The sequence below is a fragment of the Vitis vinifera genome, chromosome 19 (genome assembly GCF_030704535.1).
Source record: "Vitis vinifera cultivar Pinot Noir 40024 chromosome 19, ASM3070453v1".
Classification (NCBI taxonomy): domain Eukaryota; kingdom Viridiplantae; phylum Streptophyta; class Magnoliopsida; order Vitales; family Vitaceae; genus Vitis; species Vitis vinifera.
In genome coordinates, this window is record NC_081823.1 from 22,376,950 (window position 1) to 22,402,981 (window position 26,032).

Here is a 26,032-nt window from a genome sequence, read left to right on the forward strand (position 1 = left end):
TTTTTTTCATTTTTCATTTTATTTTCCATATAGATAGAAGAAATTATATTGTCTAGAAAATGCAGTTGTCTCTTTGTACCTTTGTTCTGCAAGATTTCCGGTTGTAGGCTTTGCATAGTGTTTAATGTTGCATTTACTGTGTGTTAATGTGCATGTTTATGAGGGTGAGTGTGTAACTTTTGCTAACAATTGCAAGCTGTTGAGATTCAGGGATGAAGTTAGTCAATAAAATACAACCCATAGAAAAACAATCTATTTATTCTTTCTTTATTTTAAATTCAATAGAATGACATCCATTTGAACCTATTCTGACTTGCAATACATGCCAGTGTGAATGGCTGCAAGCTTGAAATCTTCTTGCACTAATCATATTAAAGGATCAGGCAAAGTGCATAGCTGCTCATACTGGTGAGAAAGCAAAGAAGTTATACTGCAGAGATCCAACCAGACCGCCTTTAAGGCATGGATAAAATCATTTAAGGACAAGGATATTATCAACTATCTGTTCCTTGCCATTGTTTGGTTCCACTTGTCACAAGCATTGCAATCTCATTCCTATGTCTAGCTTGTGGTTCTAGTTTGTTCACAGTTACATAGTTCGGCCAAGTATTACAATCACAAAAGCAAATCCATAGCTCTGAGTTCAAACATACTTTAACATATGATAATCTGCCACACAGAATAGGAACATACAAAGTCAATTTGCACATTCTTTAAACACAAATATACTGCATTTCTCTTTGTATATGCTGAATTTTCAGATGCAGCTATCAACCAATAGGGTTCAATATGCATGATATGGATACCTGAAGGACTTCCATGAATTTGGTGTGAAGATGTGAATATTGACGATACAACCTGTACAACAGATTGACACATCTGGAGGAAAGAAAATGATCATCAAATTAGAAGGTACAGAAAAGGGCAAGAAAGAAAGAGGGAAAAGAAAAGAGGGAGAACCCTATAGTCAGAATGCTATATAAGAGGCATCCAGTTAGGGAAAAATGGTATCTGCTTGGGAAGGCAGATACTTTGAGACTACAGGACAGCTGAGATATACTATGACTGCTTAGAACCAATAAAGGAAGCATTTTATTGTTTATTGTTTGAACAAGAAAAGTCATCCAGTAGAAAAAAATATCAGGTCCTAGAGCTACAGGATACAGAAAATATCAAAATATCTGACATGAAGAACATAATAAGCCTGATCCATGAATCTGATTATAACCATCATCTCTAGTAGTGGATGTCATAGTGGTTCTTGTGGTGACTTTTGTAGTAATCATAGTGGACATAGTTTTTGTGGAGATGGCCAGAATGGTTGACAGAGCATTTGGAAGTGTGTTCATCATGGTGATACCAACTATACTGAACCTTGCTATTAGGTAAAATATGATAAACTAGTTATATGTATCAAGTTACTGATGGTACCATACAACCACTAAAATCTTTTGCTTTATCAGGACAAACAATTTCTGACTCTAGTTCTTGTGATGCACTCACTACTCAGCTTAGCAATCCCATTCAAACATTCTGAACTGCTACTCCATCCTCTCTATTGTTACTTTAGTCAATTCAAATAATGTTGCATGTGTAATCCAATCAGCTTCATCTTGGCTTATTGATTCTGGAGCCAATTCTAAAATACTTGGTAACTAATCTATCTTTTCTAATTTCAAAACTGTTAAACATTATATTGTTTTAGCTGATGGTTTTTCTTAGTTTGTTCTTCAGAAAAGTGTCTTACACTCTACTAAGAGCTTGTTTTGTACTGATTTTGGTAAAAGCACTGGCAAAAGCACTTTTAATCTGTAATACTTTTGTCAATAGCACTTTGATTAGAAACACTTATAAGGAGAATCATTTAGTGTTTGGATGCATACACAATTTCTGTACAGTAGCGTTTCCAAGCATTAGGAAGCACTTCTAATCCTCTCAAAAGCATTCCCAAATAGGCTTAAGTTATTATCATTATCCTCTAGTGTTTATGTTCCTAATTTTCCATTTAATTTGCTTTCTATGAGTAAATTTACTAAAGCCTGAAATTGTTCCATAATCATATCTCCCAATTCATTTCTTTTTCTTTGAGACATGAGAAGTATGGGTTGTGTTATTTGTATCTTAGTGAACCTCCATCGGTATTGAGAGCTACCTTCTCCTATTTAATGACATTTTTGTTTAGGGTATCCATCATTGACAAAGTTGCATTTAGTTATACCTAAATTGAGTCATGCATCTAATTTTGAATGTGAGATTATTTAATGTTGGGCTAAGTTTACTTAGCTCATGAAAAGTCTCTTAAGCCCATGTATTGGGGTATGTTTTTTAGGAATTCTCTAAGCCCAAATATAAATAGCATTAGGGCTGTGGGATGTTGGTAAAAAGTGGTAGAGAAAAAGAGAAGAAGAAAAGAAGGTTATTTCCTCAACATTGTTCTAGGGCTCAAAGGTGAAGGTACAAGTTCTTTCATCAACCTTTTGAGGAAGCTTCTATTGTATAATTTCTCTTCTTGTTCATTGTTTTCTTGGTGATGGATTCCCACCTTAAGCATTTAACATTGATATACGTTTCCACTAGTTATCAGGGTGAAACTAGTGAAGATTTATTTGTATTTCCATTTTTATTAAAGTGGAAGAAATTTTCTTTGTAGTTTTTTACCTCCCTAAGGAGGGTTTTTTCACGTTATATTTGGTGCCCTTTTTTCTTTGTTGGATGTTCTTAGAATATTATTCTCCTTTCTTGTTAGATTGTATTATTGTTGAGAGATTGCTATTATTATGGAGGAATCTTTTAACTTGTGCTGGTGAATACTCTATAATTCACATTAACTTACCAACAAGTAGTATTAGAGCCTGGTTGTGGGGATATGTATTCTTGAAAGGGATGGAAATAGAAGAGAACTCAACCTCCATGGTAAAACTTAACAATTCAAATTGGGCTATGTGGAAGTCCATGATGGTGAGGAAATTACCATCAAAGATTTGTTAGACACTCCTAAGGTTGAAGAACCCAAACACAAGGATAATTTTGACTTGGAATGGAAGAGGATGAATAAAAAGGCAATTACCTACACTAGGCCTAATTCCAATTTTATAATATGATTCCAATTTTCCAAATTTATCTATCCTATCCATGCATTATACTCTCTGAGTATTCAGGCCTGACATCTCTTGTATTCTACATAACTTGCGTGTATTAGGAGTTGCATAAAAAATCCAAGTCATGGGTTCCTTAAAAGCAAAGAAATTGTTCATAGTTGATTAATGGACTTAGATAAGAATTTGAGGTTGTAGTGCACTACCTCCTAATTGGAAGGATGATTTGTCTTGATCATCAGAATGAGGTTCTCATGGTGAGTGTACCAATGTGTATGGTTGCACATTGGATAGGACTTATGGGGAGTCATGACATTAATTATTGAGTAGTTATGATTTCATAAGCTACTATATTGTATGACCTCTAGACCTTGAGAAAATAATGAGCTAGTGCTGAAGTGTACAATGACTTTGACTTATAGGTAAGACCCAAAGATCGTCATCTATTCCCTATGGATTGGGTCATTGTTGATAGAGGCTAGCGGCAATAGGTATACTTAACAAAGACACCATGATATCTCATCAGTTTGAGACAACATGTTCTTTGAGGTAATCTTAAGGACATGTGATCAGGAAATTTATGGCCATAGTATTTCCCTACTAAAATTTGACATATATTCTTTGTGAGCTAGAATATGTCAATTGATCATATAATAAGAGGATCTGAAACTTAAGAATTATAAAGGTAATCTTAAAAGGATGATAACATTTACCTTGTTTAAATACAAAACACTAGTTTATAGGGAGCTCGCATACAATGGACAGTAGGACACAAACCTAAGTTTGTATCTCGTTGTAATGTCATATAATATTGGAGTGCAATTGACTCTTTATAATATGATGTCAAGCCAATTTTTGAATTGGATTAAGAGGGAGCAAGTATTTTTCTATGGGTCGCAATGGTCCTAACTTGAGCTCATGATCCATGGTGGCATAGTTTTTTTAGGGATTTATAGATTCTATATTCATATGTGTGCATAAGGGTGTTTTGGTAATACACAAGATTGCATAAGAGCTTAAAAATGGTTTTTCTAGAATAAACTAATTAATTAATTGAAGCTCAATTAGGCCAGTTAATTAATTAAGACCTAAGTGGGCCAAATTAAGTGACCTAAGCTCAAGATGTATGCAAGTCACTTAAGCCCAAGATAGGCACAAGTCACTTAAGCCCAAGATAGGCACAAGTCACTTAAGCCGAAGATGGACACAAGTTACTTAAGCCCATAAGAAGCCTATATAAAACCCACCTTAAGGGTTTAGGGCTCCAATTTTTACACTCTTTCTATTCAAACTTTGAGAGAGAAGAACCACAACCTCCATCCCTTTAGAGAGAATTCTATAAGGGCATTTCAAGATTCAAAAAGAGAGTCATCGAGTGGAATACCTTTAGTTTTTTGAGATTTACAATGCCTCTTGATCAGATTGGATCTAATCTAGGAACATCCAGATCACAGGTATGACCGTATAACCTCTAGATCTAAGTTTTAATATGATTATTTATTTATTATTGGTAAATGAGAATAATTTTGAATAGTGCCAAAAAGAAGGCACCAAAGTACACACAATGTATATAACGGCTACCAAAGAGCGCCCAAAAAAAAAAAAAACCTACTTCCTCTCAAATCGAACTGACCCTAACCAATAAATGAAATCAACTAGACATTGATCTTTCACCTATGAATAGTTTGGTCCAGGTTAACAAGTTACAGAAAAATAAGAATTTCAGCCTTTGGATAGAGAGTTCCACATTCTCAAAAGATCTTCTATTTTTCTCTTTCCAAATTGTTTAGAAAAGGTAGAAAGGTGTTGCCCTCAAAAAAAATTTCCACTTTCTTCCAACAAAAGAACCATGCCAACCTAACAAAATCTTTCTAATAGTGGACTGCATCACCTAGTAAACATTGAAAAGAGAGAACAATACCTCCCACAACACCCTTGCATTGCCACAATGCAAAAGAATGTGGTCAACTGATCTGCTTGTTAGATCTAGCAATCCCCTAGGTAGTTTTTGCAAGCACCTTGACAGTCCAATGATTCCCAATGCAAATTCCATCATGGATATGGAGTAATCTCCAATATACACTTTAACCCACACAAAAAAATTACACATAAAGGTTTGTTTAATTGCTTTGTGTATTTTTTTAATGTTCTCAAACATTCTCCTATTTCTCTCCCTCTAAATGGTCCAAAATAAGCATAAAGAAGTTTTGAAGAGTTATCCATATGGAAAATGACCTATCTTATCAGAATAAGTTACAAACTCCCTTAGGACTCAGACTCAATTAGAGTCCTTTCTTAGGACTCTTTCTCTCTTTGAGAAGCCCCATTCTCATCCTTATCTATTAGTTATGATAGGCTCTCTCCCTTATTCTTATATGTTATCACAAGTTTTATATATTCTGCAAAACCACTCAAGTAAAGTTTAATATAATAAGAATTGCAAAGTCTTTCAAAGCTCTAGAATCTCCTATTTCTTAACTTGGTATCAGAGCTAGTTCACTCAGGTCAATGGCTACCTCCTTTCAAAGCAATGAACAAGTCTCTACTCTATCTCAACTTTCGCTATTTCAAAACCTTGCTTCACTAACATTGAAACTAGATAGAAACAACTACACCTTCTAGCGCTCACAAGTGTTGCCTGTAGTTTGCACTCATGAATTGAAAGGATATTTGCAGTCCTCGTGTTGTACTAGCTCACATGAAGTCTCAACTACCTTTGAAAAATTATTCGCTACACAGTCAAAAGCACGCACATTGCAACTCTGTTTTCAGCGTCAGTCAATTAAGAAGGGATCCATGAGTGTAAATGATTATATCCTAAAGATGAAAGCTATTGCCGAGAATTTGTCTGCTGCAAGACAATTAGTTTCTGATGAGGAACTAATTTTGTACATTCTTGGAGGAGTTAGGAGTATGATCCTGTGGTTATCAATCTCACCTCTCAGTGTGATGAGGTAACTTCGCAAGAAGTCCAATTTATACTGCTAACTTCAACCATAATTTCAAACCTAGCTTCAACTATCAAGGCAACAACAACCAATTTAGTTGAGCTCCAAACAATAATTACTGTGGTAGAAGCTGTGGTCAAGGTGCCTGTAGAGACTCTAATAGACCAACCTGTCAATTGTGTGGAAGACAAGGTCGTGTTGCCATTTGTTGCTATCATAGGTTTGACATCTCATTTAAAGGATCTCAATAGCAAAATCAACATGGACAGAACAACCAACATACAACATTCATTTCTTCACCAGCAACCATCAATGATCAAGATTGGTATATCAATAGTGGAGCCACTAATCACATCACAACGAATCTGAGATTCTGAATACACTTTCTCAAAAGACAGTACAAATGAGAAGCTGGTTGTAGGTAATGGTCAACTACTTCACATTTCTCATATTGGAAGGTCTTCAATTAATTCAGATGCTGATTTTAAACCATTATTCATGAATCATGTTTTGCATGTCCTGAAAATAACCAAAAACCTATTAAGCATCTCACAGTTTACTAAAGACAATAATGTCATTGCTGCAAGGGAAACTTAGCAATGGATTGTACAGGATGGTCATGCCTCACAACAACTCCTCCACCAGTCTTCCTTCAGCTTGTTTTGCAGATTTAAAGTCCAATAATCAGCCTTGGCTTTTGAGTCAGTTACAAAGTCCAACCATGAGTCAATCTTTGAGTCCATTCCAAAATAATCAGTCAAAGAAATTCAGTATTTGGCATAGGAGACTTGGCCACCCATGTGTACCAATTCTAAAGAATGTTATGAATACAATTGGTACTTCAAATAATTTTGAACTTGATTTTTGCACTGCTTTTCAACTTGGAAAGTCTCACCAAATTTCTTTTCAAAACTCAACAAATGTATCATCTTATCCTCGTGAACTAATTCACTCAGACATATGGGGTCCAACACCCATCAGCTTAAAGAAAGAATACAAATATTACATACATTTCATAGATGACTACACAAAATACATTTGGATCTATCCCCTACATTTGAGATCAGAAGCCAAAACCATTTTTCAAAAATTCCAAATCCTAGTTGAAAGACACTTTGATAGGAAATAAAAATACTACAAACTGATATTGGGGGGGGGGGGGGGGGGTTGTTGAATCCTGCAATATTAAACCATTTCTTGATCAAATAGGCATACAATTCAGACATCAATGCCCATACACACACCAACAAAATGGTAGGGTAGAAAGGAAACACAGACACATAGTTGAAATGGGCTTAACTTTGTCGACCCAAGCTGTTATGCCCTTATCTTTCTGGTGGGAAGCCTTTAGCATAGCAACCTTTCTCATAAACCACCTACCAACTCCTACCCTTGCCTCTCTTTCTCTAATTGAAGCCTTATTCCATCAAAAACCAGACCAATTTTTAAAAACTTTCGGTTGTGCTTGCTATCCTCACTTAAGACCATATAATAATAGCAAGCTGTGATTTAGATCCTCCAAGTGTGTATTTTTAGGTTATAGTGCTCATTACAAAGGTTTCAAGTGTCTACATCCCTGTAGAAGAATTTACATTGCTCATAGTGTCTCATTTAATGAAAATGATTTTCCCTTTTTATTTGGTTTTCCATGTTCCAGCTCACATCCAGATTATTCTTCTACTGAAAGTTCTTTTTCTCCTTATCAGAAGTGGATTCCCAAGTTTGATTGTCTAAGTCCAATTGATGTTGGCATGACAGGTTCTAGTGCAGTTCAAAGCATAGAATCCACTACATCCTCACCAAGCTCTTTTGGTTCAGGTCAAAACAACAATCAAGGTAACAATTCTGGTCCTTCCCTCACCAATAATATTGAAATTCCTTCCATTAATTTGTCTGAAGACCTCTCTTTTAAACCTATTGAGCACCATCAAGATCACATACAGAAGCAACCTGACATCGTCCATCCTAATACTAGTAGCATTCCTAAACCCTGTCAAACCTCAATTTACTCTATGACCACTAGATCCAAATCAGGCATTTCTAAACCCAAGCTCTACCTTACCAACACAAAACCCAAATCAGCATCTGTTTTAATTGAGAACTTAGAACCAATTAGTATTGACCAAGCTCTGCAAAACAAGGATTGGAAGCAAGCTATGGATCAGGAATATGAGGCCTTAATGAAAAATGACACTTGGGTTTTGGTACCATATGAGGCTGGCATGAACATTGTTGACAATAAGTGGGTACTCAGGGTTAAGAGAAACTCAGATGGTACAATTCAAAGATACAAAGCCTGACGGTTGCCAAGGGCTTTTAGCAAACACTAGGAGTTAACTACTTTGAAACATTCAGTCCAAAGTGACGGCTTCAACAATCAGGGTTGTTTTGACTTTGGTAGCAACAAATAACTGGGATATACAACAACTTGATGTAAATAATGCTTTTCTTAATGGAGAACTATAAGAGGAACTGTATATGCACCAATCGGCAGGCTATATCAATCCATTCAAAGCAGAATTTGTTTGTAAACTCACAAAGGCTCTCTATGGATTAAAACAGGCACCTCGAGCATGTTTAAGGTAGTATTAATCAGTCTTGGTTTTGTGAACTCCAAATCAGATAGCTCTTTATTTGTGTTAGGGTCTGGAAAAATAATTGTCATATTGTTGGTATATATTGATGATATCCTAATAACTGGGAATGATCAAGTGAAGATGAAAAAAGATTATTGAAAGGTTGAATGCACAGTTTGCCTTGAAGAATTTGGGATCATTGAGCTATTTCCTAGGTTTTCAAGCTCATCGAACAAAGTCTAGAATCTATCTAACTGAGAAGAAATATATGACTGATCTACTGTCCAAGGATAGCATGTTGAATGCTAAAAGCAACCCAACGCCTATGTGCCAAGGAACAAAAATTGACCTTGCTGATAGTGATTTATTTGAACAACCAACTCTGTATCGGACCATCATTGGAGCTTTGCAATTCCTAACTCTAACCAGGCCAAACATATCATTTTCTGTAAACAAATTGAGTCAATATTTGCAGGCACCAACAGTTAATCATTGGAAAGCTTGCAAACGTATACTAAGATACTTAAATGACACTTTGACTATGGGCTTCTCTTCTCACCAACAACAGAAATGACACTAGAAGGGCATGTTGATGTAGATTGGGCTAGTTCCTTGGATGATAGAAAATCCACAATAGGTTATTGTATTTATCTTGGTGGAAACTTAGTTGTATGGAACTCCAAAAAACAAAAGGTAATACCTCACTCACGCACTGAATCAGAATATCGTGCCCTTACTCAAGCTGCAACAGAATTTGTTTGGTTACAATCTCTATTCTCTGAATTGGGAATTGAGATAAATGGTTGCCATACACTCTGGTGTGACAATATAGGAGCTAAACAACTTGCTTCTAACCTAGTCTTCCACTCAAGAACAAAAGACATTGAGACTAATTTTCATTTGATGAGAGAAAAGGTTATTGCCAAACAATTGGAGATGAAATATGTGCCAACAGAAGATCAATTGTTGATATCTTGACAAAGCCGTTATCCATATCTCAATTCCACTTTCTCAAATGCAAGCTTGTAGTTGTTCAATCCCCACAGTCTTGAGGGAGCATGTTGAAGAGTTATCCATATGTGGAAAGTGACCTAGCTTATTAGAATTAGTTATAGACTCCCTCAGGACTGAGACTCTATCAGAGCTCTCTCTTAGGACTCTTTCTCTCTCTAAGAAGCCCCATTCTCATCCTTATCTATTAGTTGTGATAGGCTCCCTCCCTTGTTCTTATCTGTTATCATAAGTTCTACATATTCTGTAAAACCACTCAAGTAAAGTTTAATATACTAAGAATTGAAAAGTCTTTCAAAGCTCCAGAATCTCCTATTTCTTAACTAGAAGCAACTCTTTAAGCTTTTTCGTCGTATTTCTGAAAAAAGGTCCATGCTAGCTGAAAATGTTATTTCTTATTAAGGAGTGCATCACCCGCTTCATTCCAAAAATAAAAATAAACATGAACTACCACAAAGTAGTCACTTTCGAGCAATGAAGTGGAATATGATCAACTACTTTTTTTTTTCTCCTTTTCATTGATAGATCTATTCGGTGTATCCTCCATGCTCTCCTTTTAAGCTAATCCAATGTCATTATCCTACCCTACGTAGCTTCCCATGCGAAAAAGTCAACCATTGATGGTATCCAACAATTCCAAATTATATTATAAGGGAACATCTCCATTTTACCACATGATAAAGAGGAACAAATAGACTTAATTGAGAAAATAGAGACTTAGCATCTCCATGTCAGCACATCTTTACAGATAGGAATCAATCTGGGAACATCCAGATTTGAGGTAAAGCACATATATCCAGATCTATAAAGTTTTTAATGGCTATTGCTTCAATTGTGCATAAATCTAAAGAGTCCTAGGGAGATTTAGTATGCGCCCTAACGGTCCAAGGATGAGAATGAAGATATCCATTTTCCCAACACAAACCACTCTAAGGTTCACTCATAACCCAAATTACTTCTTCTAATAAAGTTCTGGATTATATCAAGATAAGTATTCTTCAAATATGTCATTTTTTTTTCGGTGCATGTAGATGGGGGAGAAAAGCTCTCATTCCACAACCTTTTTCCACCATTTTGAATAACATAGCAGTAAAAATTGGCTTTTTTATGGAGAAAATGTTAACCCATCACTAATTCAGTTGAAACACATGTTATGCATGAAAGCAAATAACCATCACCTGTGAACATAAGATGTCAAGAGCAAATAATTTATGCAAGAAACAAACACTAGAAGTTAGTAATATTAAAAATTGATCTCGATTGCTGTGATGCACAAAGGGAATAAAAGATTACTGGAACATCTACAAGTTACAACCATTAGTAGCAGAAAACTAATGCATGTGGCAATGCCTTTCTTACCGTTCCTTAGATCCAAATGCACAGGCCTGCACAAAGAGACAACAAGCATGTAGTATGGATTGGGCTCCAATACTGCACCAACAAACATAACAAGCATGTGAACTTTTATTTCAAACTACAAAGAATAGAGCTCCAAGATTTCAAAGCTAATATGAGATTAAAGCAAAAAACACATGTCACTGCTAATGATGTAGAAAAGCATTTGAACTTTGAATAATATTGTCCACAATCTCTCTTTTAAAGGAAAGAAACTTACAATTAAGAAAGTTGAGTGCTACGCAAGAAACCTATATTATTAGACAACAATGGTATTATGGTGCAATAAATATACCAAGAGAACTATGTGATAGCATGATTTATTTGAATCTTCAAATTCTGTGTAGATGTAGGTGAAATCATAGAAATGGATCATCATAATAACACATTGACAGTGTCAACTAATGGTGCCATTCTTAATCATGTGAGAACAGGCAATCCAATGCATCAATCTTGGCTTCTTTGGTTTAGTAAAGAGTGAGGTCATATTGTACCAAAATCTTGACATTTTGGAAATCCACACTAGAACTCTGGGAACACATTCTCAAGAGGGAATCCACTCTCTATATCAAGAAAAATTAATATGTTCTTGTAATAATTAATAAAAGGTAGGTCACCGAAAACTGATAAGTCCTTTCAACAAAATTGTTCACTAAGAAGGTTTTCCATTTATTTGTCAAGACCTATTTATTTTTAAAGCCATTTCTTATAAAAGAACCTTTCAAGCGACTGAAGAGGGATGAGATGGTGATTCAAAGATTAAAAAAAGGAAAAGATTATCTTGTGGGCCAGTGTAGTTTCTTTTTTAATTGCGACATCTTGATATTACTGGTAAATGGGTATAACTGCAAATATTTAGGCCAGTAAAATGATTTTATTGGTTTGGTCTTTCAGGCACACAATGCTACATCAGTTTTTCTCCACAACTGCTCAATCAAGGCCCCAAGAGATAAATATGTATCAAAAGATTTCCGTAATGGAATGTAATCCAAACTCTTATCAGCTTTATACGATTGCCAGGCATGATTCCTCACATATGCAATCATAATGACAGAAACTCTCATAACACACATGCCATAGACTAAAAAAGAAAATAAAAAGCTGCAAAACAATTGCCATATCTAATCCAATCAATGTAAAAGAAAGATGAAGAGAAGAAAATGCAAAAAAGAAATAAAAACGAATAAAAAATAAAATAAAATAAAAATTCAAAAATCTTAGGATTGTTAAAACTTAAAAGTATCACTTACAATCCTTCTTTTAGTACACTACATGTAAGGCATGTATAAGTCTAGCACTCAAACTTCAAGTGAAGATCTTGCTTTTAATGACCATATAAAAAATTTATCAGGCCCTCTAATGCATTGGCAAAGAGATGGCCAAATTATCTACAACTACATAATCCTAGCTGGCCAGCACGAACAGCCACTCTTGCATAGTCAACGTTATGTTTTGTCCTGTACAAATTAAACTCAGAAATTTAATACCTAAATCATGAAACAACTACTTAAAAACTTACGTATAAAAAGACATCAGATTGGGAAATACAGATAGTTGGCAATCACTATGAGGTCCGTCTCAATTTCAGTGCAGTAACTAACTGAAGATCACCAGCCGCTCGTGTAGCTTGAACTGGTTGGAATTGGTCATTCAAAAATCTCTGCAGGGAATAATATCAAAAACCAGAAATAAATAATCAAGAACGTAATTGAAGAAAACCTCATTCATTCTTCAATGATATATTACAACGCTTCAAAATTCAAGCGATGAAAGATGATCAATCTCCTAATTTCTGTAAGTAACAAACTCAATCTGGAATAATTAACAAATACATTAAGCCTTCGTTTGGATTATGGGAAGGAGTGGAAGGAAAGGAAGGAATAAAAAAAAAAGGATGAAAATGACTCAAAAATTGATTCTTTTCTCAAGCTATTTTCAACATATTCCTTTCCTTTCCCATTGCTTTGTCCAATATCCAAACAAAACCTTTAAAAGTGGGCAATAAATCACTTACGCAACAGAGAAACTGCCCAAAATTACGTAAAATTTTATCTATTTTCATTATTTCAACAACATCCAAGAAACAAAATTCAAACCTAAATCTGATGAAAATAACCAAAACTTCCAAGAAGGATGAAAAAATAGACTTGGAATCACTCGCCCAATCAAGCATCTCCCTCACAAGCTGATTGACCCGAGCCTGACGTCTCGTTATTTCCATGTTCAATTCAGTTTTATCTGCAATAGAGAAAATCATGGAATAACACTTCCTGTTAACACTCTGTTTGGTTGCTGAGAAATGTTGGAAATCAAGCCAACATCCTCTGTTTACTTCCCTAATTAGTGTAATGTACAGCCTTTATTATAATTGATTTAGGAGTACTTCTAGCAAGGTAGTTTATTTACTTTCCATGTAAGAGTAGTTTATTCACTTCCCATGTAAGAGTTTATTCACTTTCCATGTAAGGGAAATTCCATTCCGGAATTGTCTCATATCTGTAGGCTATTTATTTATGCTTTCATTCATTGTAAAGGGTGAGATCACAGAATGAATTGAGGTGTTCCTCCATAGTTTGTCTTCAAATTCTTCATATTTTTCTTCAAATTCTTCATGGTATCAGAGCAGGTTTAATCCTGTCTCATCATCTTCATCTTTAGTCAGTTTTTTTTTACTCAATTCTATTCTTCTAATTTATGCCTAAATACGGTCCAGCCTTTGGAATGGCTACCAACTCATCATCCTCTACTTCTGATATCATCATCTCATCGTCTTCATCCTCTCATCAGATGGAAACCTCTTATCTTCCAATCACAACCCATAAACTGAATGGGCAAAATTATTTGCAATGGTCTCAGTCCATATTAATGTTTATACGGGGAAAGGAGAAAGATGACTACATCACCGGAGCTTCGACGGCACCAGAAACCACAGCATCAACCTACAAAAAGTGGATAGCAGAAAATAATATGGTCATGTCCTGGCTAGTCAACTCTATGACCGCTGACATTGGTGAAAATTTTCTATCATTTGATACTGCCAAAGAAATCTAGGACATTGCAAAAGAAACTTTCTCAGACAAGGAAAACACATCTGAAATCATCCAGATTGAAGGCATCCTCCACGATTTGCGTCAAGGAAACCTTATGGTAACTGAATATTTCAATACTCTTACTCGTCTATGGCGTCAACTTGATACGTTTGAGGTTCATAACTGGAATTGTGTTACAGCTGGTTTTTTGTATAAAAAGATTGTTGAAGGGAAACGTGTGTTTAAATTTTTGTTAGGTTTGAACAAAAATCTTGATGAAATCAGAGGAAGAATCATGGGAGTAAAACCCCTACCTAGCCTCAGAGAGGCATTCTCTGAAGTCCGTCGCGAAGAAAGTCGGAAAAATCTCATGATGGGATCCCATCAACAACTGAATATGGCAGAAAGCTCGGCTCTTAAGACTCAATTCACTCTTTTTGACAACCGTCAAAAAATTAAAGGAGGTAGACCTTGGTGTGATCATTGCAGAAAGTCGGGACACTCAAGAGAAACTTGCTGGAAGATTCATGGAAAGCCAGTAGATTGGAAGCCACGTCAACCACTTGAGAAAGAAGGACGAGGCAATCATGTGGTTACCGATGAACAATCGCCACAACCTGAAGCTAGCCCTTTTAATAAGGAGCAAATGGAGATGCTTCAAAAACTACTGTCTCCTCTTTTGTCAGTACAGTCACAAACTGGCTCATCTTCCAACCAGGTCATTGGTTCCGGAACCTTGGCTCACAAAGGTAATTTTTTGAGTGCCTTCACTGCTGGTAAGAAACGTAAAAAACCTTGGATAGTGGACTCAGGAGCATCTGATCATATGACGGGAGATGCGACAATTTTTGATACATATAGCTCATGTCCAAATAATTTAACAGTCCGAATAGTAGATGGTTCACTATCAAAGGTTGCCGGAACAGGTTCAGTTGTGCTATCAAGGGATCTTACTCTCAACTCTGTTCTCCTTGTTCCTAACTTGGACTGTAATCTATTGTCAATTAGTAAACTCACTAAGGAAAAGAGGTGTATTACTAATTTTTCCTCCACTCACTGTGAATTTCAGGATTTGGATTCGGGGGAGACGATTGGCAATGCTGAGGAATGCTCTGGACTCTACATCCTTAAGGAGCGCCACGATCCACAAAAACAACCTCAAATGACAGTTGGTAGTAATTCTTTTTCGGTTTCATGTCAAAATAACGATAGTGCAATTAGGTTGTGGCACTATCGCTTAGGTCATCCAAATGTTATGTATCTCAAGCATTTATTTCCTTCATTATTTAATAAAAATCCAAAATCCTTTGAGTGTGAAATCTGTCAATTATCAAAGCAAGTTCAGTCTCATTTTCCCATTCAACCCTATAAAGAGTCTAGTCCATTCTCAATGATTCATAGCGATATCTGGGGTCCGTCAAGAATAAAAAATGTAACTGGTACTAGGTGGTTTGTCTCATTCATAGATGATCACACTAGATTAACTTGGGTATTCCTCATAAAAGAAAAATCTGAAACGAGTCAAATTTTCAAAAATTTTAAAAATATGATTCAGACCCAATTCCAGTCAAAAATACAAATTTTAAAGTCTGATAATGCTAGGGATTATTTTGACTCCATTCTAGGAGAATTTCTAGCACAAGAAGGGATAGTTCACTTAAGTTCATGTGTTGATACCCCACAACAAAACGGAATCACTGAAAGGAAAAATAGGCATTTGTTAGAGGTGGCTAGATCACTAATGTTCTCCATGAATGTTCCAAAATTATTCTGGGGGCAAGCTGTCCTTACGGCAGCCTACCTCATCAATAGGATGTCGTTTAGGGTACTAAAATTCCAAACACCTTGTCAAACACTCCTAAAATCCTTTCCGACTACTCGTCTCATCTCCACCGTCCCACCCAAAATTTTCGGGTGCTCTGTCTTTGTTCATATCAATCAACAACATAGAAGTAAACTTGATCCTAGGTCACTTAAGTGCATCTTTCTTGGGTATTCTTCAAATCAAAAAGGGTATAAGTGTTACTCTCCGGTCACAAGAAAATTCTACAATTCAATGGATGTCACATTTTTTGAAACCCAGCCTTACTATCCCAAAAACGATATTCAGGGGGAGAATTCAACTCAGGAATATCAATTTTGGGATCTTGAGTCATTTAGTGAGTCACCCATCACCACTGAAAATCACATTCCTCCAGAGTCATTTAATCAACCTGAGTCCATTGTTGCCTTGTGGGATAAGGAGCACATCCAAGAGGAAACGGAGGAAAGAAAGAGCACTTTCTCAACAAACCCATGAGGCAGAACCGGGTCCTAATCCAAGCAAACTTCCAGGTAACAACGCTCCTGATGGTACTGTTGATTCCGAGTTAGAAAATGATATTCTTAATATGCCCATAGCTTGGAGGAAAGGAGTTAGATCATGCACTCAGCATCCCATTGGAAATTTTATTTCTTATGATAAGCTATCACCTACGTTTCGTGCATTCACTTCTAGCATCACAGAGATACAAGTTCCTCAGAATATTCAGGAAGCTTTCAAGTATCCTAAGTGGAAGGCGGCAGTCAATGAGGAAGTTCGGGCGCTGGAAAAGAATGGTACGTGAGAAATTACTGACCTCCCAAGAGGTAAGAAACCAGTTGGGTGTAAGTGGATTTTCACAGTAAAGTACAAGGCAGATGGTAATGTGGACAGGTATAAGGCTCGGTTGGTCGCCAAAGGATTCACCCAATCCTATGGCATTGACTATCAAGAAACTTTTGCTCCAGTTGCCAAGCTCAATACTGTTCGTGTACTTTTATCCTTGGCAGCTAATCTCGATTGGTCGCTTCACCAACTTGATGTGAAGAATGTCTTCCTCAATGGTGACTTAGAGGAAGAAGTTTAATTACATGGACATTCCTGCTGGACTTGAGACGACATCAAATTTCAACAAGGTTTGCAGACTCCGAAAATCCTTGTATAGTCTCAAACAATCTCCCAGGGCCTGGTTTGAACTGTTCACTAAGGTAGTGAAAGGGTACGGATTCGTTCAATGTCAATCTGATCACACATTATTTGTGAAACACTTCCCAGAAGGGAAACTGGCAATTATCATTGTATATGTGGACGACATAATTTTGACAGGTGATCATGAAGAGAAAATTGACTTACTTAAAAAATTACTGACAAAGGAATTTGAGATCAAGGATCTTGGAAACCTCAAGTACTTTCTCGGAATGGAGATTGCTAGGTCAAAGAAAGGTATAGTAGTCTCACAACGCAAATACGTTCTGGACTTATTGAATGAAACAGGAATGCTAGGATGCAAGCCGGCAGAAACACCTATGGATACAACTGTCAAACTGGAAGAAAGTGATGGAAGTGCGCCAGTTGATAAAGGAAGATATCAACGTCTTGTGGGGAAACTCATCTATCTTTCTCATACAAGGCCAGACATCGGCTTCTCCGTTAGTGTGGTAAGTCAATTCATGAATAATCCAACCGAAAAACACATGACTGCTGTGATCAGAATATTGAGATACCTCAAGATGACACCGGGAAAGGGTCTCTTCTTTCAAAGAACAACAAAGAAAGAGATTGAGATTTTTTCAGATGCCGATTGGGCAGGTTCAATGACTGATCGGAGATCAACTTCAGGCTATTGTTCATTTGTCTGGGGGAACTTGGTTACATGGCGAAGCAAGAAACAGTCAGTGGTAGCCCGTAGCAGTGCTGAGGCAGAATTTCATGCTATGGCACAAGGTATCTGCGAGGGAATCTGGTTGAACAGGCTGTTAGAAGAATTACGGGTTCCATTGAAGCATCCCATGGTGTTATACTACGACAATCAAGCTGCCATCAGTATCGCTAAGAATCCGGTTCATCATGATCGAACTAAGCACGTGGAGATAGATCAACACTTTATCAAGGAAAAGATTGAAGAAGGAGTTTTCAAAGTCAGCTACACTCCGACAAACTGTCAAACGGCTGACATTCTCACAAAAGCTCTTGCTCGAGTTAACTTCGAAGATCTGACAGAAAAACTTGGAATGATCAACATCTACAACGCGGCTTGAGGGGGAGTGTTGGAAATCAAGCCAACATCCTCTGTTTACTTCCCTAATTAGTGTAATGTACAACCTTTATTATAATTGATTTAGGAGTAATTCTAGCAAGGTAGTTTATTCACTTTCCATGTAAGAGTAGTTTATTCACTTCCCATGTAAGAGTTTATTCACTTTCCATGTAAGGGAAATTCCATTCCGAAATTGTCTCATATCTGTAGGCTATTTATTTATGCTTTCATTCATTGTAAAGGGTGAGATCACAGAATGAATTGAGGTGTTCCTCCATAGTTTGTCTTCAAATTCTTCATATTTTTCTTCAAATTCTTCAAGAAAATCTCAGTAAAGAAAATCCCGCCATCAACTGACACCACCCCTATTTAGCTTACTTCAGTTGAGCACTTCACTTGTATCGACAATCTTCTTTTTTAGTTTTCTTGGATTTTCTCGCACACCAAACAATAGACAGTAAAATAACGAGTCTTTTTAGATTTTCTTTCCTCTCTTTTTAACTCTCAGTTATTAAAAGCTTCTAATGGTGGAAGGGTTGTTTGGTAATTTCATTAGACGGTTGATTGTCTGATCAGAAGCGAGATAGCGGGAAAACAGAGAAGTGAGAAGTCTAGTGGAAGTAATGGGCCAGCCTCAAATCTTGGCCCATTTTTAATGGGGCACAGTCGGGTTGAGCCCGATCCAATTTAAACTCCCATTTTCCTTTTTAATTAAAAAAAAAAACAAAATTTTAAATTAAGAAATTTTATAATAAGTTTTTAAAATTATCATTAAAATTTTTTTAATTTTCAAATAATAAATAATATTTTTTAAATAGCTTGTGATTATATGATATAACCTCTATCTATAATTTTCAAATTTCATTTAAATTATTATGAAAAGTATAAAAATTAATTAAATAAAAATATATATAAATTTTGTAAATAATTACAAATAATTTCAAAAAAAAATAATTATTATTTTTTATATAATTTATTATTTTAACATAAAAAGTATTTTCAAGTTGTACAAGCCATTATTGAATATAGATTTTATGATGCATATATTATTTTCTTAAAAAAGTTAATTTCAATATTTATTATTATTTAAAAATTTTCCAACAGGGATAACAGATGTTAAAGGGGAAGGTGCGCAATTTATGTGGTAAGCTAGAGGTCCTCATTTATTATTTTGTCATTTATATCTTCATTTACTTTAAGTTTACAATGTCAATAACAAAATACTCTCATTTGAATCTGATAAAAATGCCTTCAGAACCTAATTTTAAAAAATAGTCTACTTGTCTGAAACTTGAAACAGTATAATTTTTCGATTTCACTTTCAGAAGAAACATATAAGCTGGCATATGATCTAGTTCTCTCCAGGGATTGATGTACAAAATGGTAGAAAAACAACAAATTCAATGGGCTGCACAAAGCTGTAAGGCATATGAGTATGAACCATTGAATCCACTGTTCTTAAAAGGAATGCATATGTACCTGATGGGTGATCTTCTTCAAAAGCCAATAAAACTGTACTTATATCTGGGGCACTTGGGTTCAGGAGCCTGAACACATCAAATGTCCAGGGAAAGATCCAGGATTTCATTGAAATATTGTAGTGGCTAGTATCAATGGCATCAGGAGTAATATGAAAAGGATCAAAAGAAGAAGAAAGGATCATATAAGAGAAGGCTTGGCAGCGGTTGATGTTAGTATGAATTATATTCTGAACAGAAGGTCTGCTATTCATTGGACAATTCGGCCAGTTAGAAGTCATATTCTTCAGAATTGGGACGAGAATTGTGGGCCTCATTAGTGTAAAATCCAGCACCTTAGAGACTCGGTTGAGGCTTCAATGAACATGCAAAATGCTAGATCTGCCGTCTAAGAGACAATATTTGCACCTCCAGCTGTAAATCAAAACATAAATAAGAAATAAGTTAGGACAGTTATCACTTCCATTTTGTCACTGCCGAGAAATTGCTACTGCTCTAGTCTTAAATGAAATTTGAACTTTAAAAATGATACTGAATTATCACAGTTAGTTTTGAGCCATAAAGATCTGTATCAAAGGAATTCTCAAGGGACTACAACTACTTTGTATCATATCTAGGTGCCACTGCTTGGTACAGTACTTGTAACAATGAAGCAGCCACAGGAAATGAGGCACTATAAACATCCTTGGAACTCATTCTCAAAAGATTCTGCTGGCACATGATGCCAATAATGGAGTCATTGGATCAAATCCACCCCATAAATGAAAAAGTAAGAAAATGAAGGTCTTGAAAATATTGAAAGATCATAAAGCAGCAGACTATACTAACATATCAATTGAAGATGTCACTCAACCAAGTATATGCACAAAAATTCTGCCTACACATTTGTTTCGAACAATAAAAATGTCCCTTTTTTCCTGGATCTACAGAAAAGAAGATGAAATAAATTGCAATATCTTCAGTTGGATTGCAAGACTTGAGATCTTGCCCTAATTATTTTCAATGTGCTTATTGGTAACATCAATTTTTTAGAAAAATATTTTCCATACTCCAACAGTTTTCAACACTTGATTCCAAAAGCATTCCCACAAGGTTTTAAAATTTCTGCAATCATAGGACCCCTATGTAATTGCAGTCCACATTGGAAGTCATTTGGACCTATGTAATTTATTTAATTGCTTCCTTTTCACCGCAACTCGATGTTTTTATCAAGATTACCAAAAAGCTAGCAGTAGTAAGTGAGGCATTAGGACCTTCAGAAGAATAAGACACTTTTAGCCACATTCCTTCACTTTCACAAGAATTAGACTAAAACGATTTTTGCAATCTCCAAATCCAGAAACTGTAACATAAGGAAAATAAAACAAGTTTATACCAGGGTAACATCCTCCCTTACGCGATACTCCATACCCACATGAGAAGAAACAATGAAGGAGTGAATGGTAGGAGCAATTGTTAGGATTGAACAACCAACACACCTAAAAGCTTAAACTATTAGGATATGGACAGTAATGTATAACAGGCTGATATTTTTGACATTATAGGTCTTGTTATTCCATAGTATCACCACTACTCCCAATAATGGCAGGTTATAGGATCAAGTCCCATGAGATTCTCCTGCTCCAGCTAGCTGGCAATACCAAATGTTAGCAATTAGTTGTGGGTGCATATATGCCCTTTCCCATGAAAATTTGGTAGAGAGGACTAGAAAACTACCTATATGGACTCCTGTTTGTGATATCTAGGATATTACATAAAGTCAAAGGGCAATGGAAATTAGATTTTCCATAGACAAATTTTATTGGTTATTTAAAACACTAAACTGTATATAACCCACAAAGTTATTATATGTCTCTTTAATAAAAATAATATGAGTCAACTAATATTATGTCACTCCTTGGATTATCTGACAAACACAGAGTCCAATGCAATCATCAAGAGGTTTTTCTTTTTCTTTTTTTTTTCATTTTCATTTTTTTTATTTTATTTTCCATATAGATAGAAGAAATTATATTGTCTAGAAAATGCAACTGTCTCTTTATACCTTTTTATGCAAGATTTCATCCCAGGGTTCTAGGCTTTGCATAGTGTTTAATGTTGCATTTACCTGATGTTAATGTGCATGTGTATGTGGGTGAGTGTGTGTAACTTTTGCTAACAAACATAAGCTGTTGAGATTCAGGGATGAAGTTAGTCAACAAAATATAACCCATAGAAAAACAATCTATTTAATCTTTCTTTATTTTAAATTTTAAAAAATGCCATCCTTTTGGACCTCATTCTGGCTTGCAATACATGCCAGCATGAATGGCTGCAAGCCTGAAATCTTCTTGCACTAATCATGTTAAAGGATTGAGCAAAGTGCATAGCTGCTCAAACTGGTGGGAATGCAAAGAAGCTATACTGCTGAGATCCATCCAGACCACCTGGAAGGCATCGATAAAATCATTAAAGGACAAAGATGCTATTAACTATCAGTTCCTTGCCATCATATATTTTTGGTTCCATTTGTCACAAAGAATTGCAATCTCATCCCCATGTCTAGCTGGTGGTTCTAGTTTCTTCAAAATTACATGGTTAGCCCAAGTATTGCAATCACACAAGCAAATCCATAGCTCCGAGTTCAAACATAATATAGGATAATCTCCCACACAGAATTAGAACATAAAAGGTCAATTTGTGCATTCTTTAAACACAAATATATTGTATTTGTCTTTGTATCTTTGATGCTGAGTTTTCAGATGCAATTATCAAACAATAAGTTTCAATAGGTATGAATTTTATCACAATTTCCAATATTCATGATGCAATATGCATAATCTGGTTACCTGGAGGACTTCCATGAATTTAGGGAGAAGACGAGAATATTCATTATACAACATGTTCAACGCTCCCACACAGCTGAAGGAAAGAAAATGATTCTAAAATTAGAAGGTGCAGAAAAGGGGGAGAAAGAAAGAAGAAAAAGAAAAGAGAGAGAACCCTATAGTGATATGTAAGAGGCATCCAGTTAGGGAAAAATGGTATCTGCATAGGAAGGCAGATACTTTGAAGCTACGGGGCAGCTGAGATATGCTATGACTGTTTAGAATCAGTAAAGGAAGTATTTTATGTTTTACTGTTTGAACAAGAAAAATTATCCAATAGAAAAAAATATCAGATCATAAAGAAACAGGATATAGAAAATATCAAAATATCTGACATGAAGAACAAAATAAGCCTTATCCATGAATCTGATCATAACCATCATCTCTAGCAGTGGAAGTACTCGTGGTTCTCATGGTGGCTTTTGTGGTAGTCATAGTGGCCATGGTTTTTGTGGAGATGGCCAGAATGATTGACATGGTGTTAGGAAGTGTGATCATTCTGGTGAAACTGACCATACTGAACCTTACTATTAGGTAAAATATGGTAAACTAGTTATGTGCATCAAGTTACTGATGGTACTAAGCAACCACTAAAAGCTTTTGCTTCATCTGTCCAAGCAATTTCTGACTCTAGTTCTTGTGATGCACTCACTACTCAACTTAGCAATCCCATCCAAACATTGCGAACTGCTACTCCATCCTCTCTACTATTACTTTAGCCAGTTCAAATAATGTTGCATGTGTAACCCAATCAGCTTCATCTTGGGTAATTGATTCTGGAGCCAATTCTAAAATATTTGGTACTCGTCTATCTTTTCTAATTTCGAAACTATTAAACATCATATTGTTTTCGCTTATGATTTTTCTTAGTTTGTTCTTTAGAAAAGTATCTTACACTCTACTAAGAGCTCATTTTGGAGTATTTTGGTAAATAGAAAACACTTGTAAGGAGAATCATTTAGTGTTTTGATAATACATACATACATATACATATATATATATATAGATAGATAGATAGATAGATAGATAGATAGATATATGTTTTTTGATAGTGTTTTTAGCAATCTATTATAACAAAAGTGATTTTTGGAAGAACCCTTTACTAAGATATTAAGTCAGCATGTATTCACAACTGTGATTTATTAAGTTAGTTGTGATTTATATTTGTAATTGATTATATGGCTGTGATTTATACAACTATATATTATTTTATATGGTTATCTATTATTCTGTATAATTGACTATACTAAAATAGTCTTATGTACCCTGTATAAATATCATTGAGATATATGAAAATATTTATTCGACAATTTATCAAGTTGTTATTAGAGCAAAAGCAGAGAATTTCCGTTGCTGCCAAGCCAACACTTCTTCCCTTCCTTTTCACCCTCTTCGTTACCATATCATGCCTGCAAAAACAGATGTGGGTATTTTTTATAGTGAAAAGTCATCCATGGTGACCATTCATAAGATTACCTCTTTAACAATTTCTATTAAGTTGGATGAAGCTAATTATTGTCTTTGGTCTCAAATTTTGGAGATACATATTGCTTACAGAAAGAAGAACGGATAAATCACAAGAAGGAAGGTTGCACCCGTAGAAGATGACCCACACTATGATGAATGGGAAGCTCAAGACGCTTTAGTCAAGTCTTAACTTATCAATTCTATGATTGATTGGCTGATGTCATACTTTATGCGGTGTGGAACAACTAAGGAAGTTTGTCATGCAGTCAAGAGGAGCTATCTTCATGTCCCTAACTCTTCTCAAGTATATGAAATAATAAAGAAATCCTTTCAATCATGCCAAGGTGGTCACCCTCTTGCAGAATACTACAATGGGTTAAACTCAATATTCATGAAGCTTGATTATCAAACCCAATGATATAATTTGTGTAAGTGATATTGAGAAATAAAGGAAGTGTACTGCTAAGAATCGGGTTTATATATTTTTTACACGTCTTGATCACAGTTTGGATCAAGTTAGCGGTCACGTTTTGGCCACCTCTACTTTACCCAGTATAGAGGAAGCTCATTCACTAGTTTGTCATGAATTGTAGAGGCAGACACCTCTCCTTTACCAATTTAGCTGAGGTCCAAACAAGAATTAACGTGGTCAAGGTGCCCGTAGAGACTCTAATAGACCAACTTGTCATTTGTGTGGAAGAGAAGGTCATGTTGCCATTCATTGCTATCATAGGTTTGACATCTCATTTCAAGGATCTCGACAACAAAATCAACATGGACAAAACAACCAACAACCAACATTCATCGCTTCACCAGCAACCATCAATGATCAAGCTTGGTATATCGATAGTGGAGTCACTAATCACATCACAACTAATCTGAATACACTTTCTCAAAAGATAAAGTACAAAGGTAATGAGAAGCTGGTTGTAGGTAATGGTCAACTACTTCCCATTTCTCATATTGGAAAGTCTTTAATTAATTCAGATGCTGATTTTAAACCATTATTCATGAATCATGAATAACCATTACATTGCATGTCCCAAAAATAACCAAAAACCTATTAAGTGTCTCATAGTTTACTATAGACAATAACGTCAATGCTGAATTTTACTCTAATTGTTGTTTGATCAAGGACAAAATTACAAGGAGGGTACTGCTACAAGGGAAACTTAGCCATGGATTGTATCGGATGGTCATGCCTCACAACAACTCCTCCACCAGTCTTCCTTCAACTTATTTTGTAAGTTTTAAGTCCAATAATCAGCCTTGTGCTGTTGAGTCAGTTACAAAGTCCAAGAGTCCAACAATGGGTCAATCTTTGAGTCCGTTCCAAAATAATCAATCAAATAAATTCAGTATTTGGCATAGGAGACTTGGCCACCCATGTGTACCAATTCTAAAGAATGTTATGAATACAATTGGTATTTCAAATAATTTTGAATTTGATTTTTGCACTGCTTGTCAATTTGGAAAGTCACACAAAATTTCTTTTCAAAACTCATCAAATGTATCATCTTATCCTGTTGAACTAATTAACTCAGACATATGGGGTTCAACACCGATCAACTCAAAGGAAGGATACAAATATTACATACATTCCATAGATGACTACTCAAAATACACTTGGATCTATCCTCTACATTTGAAATCAGAAGCTAAAACCATTTTTCAAAAATTCCAAATCCTAGTTCAAAGACACTTTGATAGGAAAATCAAAACACTACAAACTGATTGAGGGGGTGAATACCGCAACCTTAAACCATTTCTTGATCAAATAGGCAAACAATTCAGACATCCATGCCCATACACATACTAACAAAATGGTAAGGTAGAAAGGAAACACAAACACATGGTTGAAATGGGCTTAACTTTGTTGTCCCAAGCTGCTATGCCCTTGTCTTTCTGGTGGGAAGCCTTTAGCACAGAAACCTTTCTCATAAACCACCTACCAACTCCTACCCTTGCCTATCTTTCTCCAATTGAAGCCTTATTCCATCAAAAACAAAATTTCCAATTTTTAAAAACTTTCGATCGTGCTTGCTATCCTCACTTAAGACCATATAATAATAGCAAGCTGCAATTTAGATCCTTCAATGTGTATTTTT

General features: G+C 35.6%; 1 protein-coding gene across 4 annotated transcripts in view; it reads right to left on the reverse strand.

Moving 5' to 3' along the window:
* LOC104877767 (histidine-containing phosphotransfer protein 1) overlaps positions 1-26,032 on the reverse strand; it is a 34,143-nt gene that overhangs the window by 2,165 nt on the left and 5,946 nt on the right. For 3 of the 4 annotated variants that reach the window (XM_059735467.1, XM_019216893.2, XM_059735465.1), the window contains exon 6: positions 807-879. In XM_059735467.1, coding sequence (XP_059591450.1) covers positions 807-879 — 73 coding nt within the window. Of the gene's footprint in view, positions 1-806; positions 880-19,397; positions 20,005-22,418; positions 22,492-26,032 lie in introns of those variants that run through there. The other variant, XM_059735466.1, reaches the window with a different exon arrangement.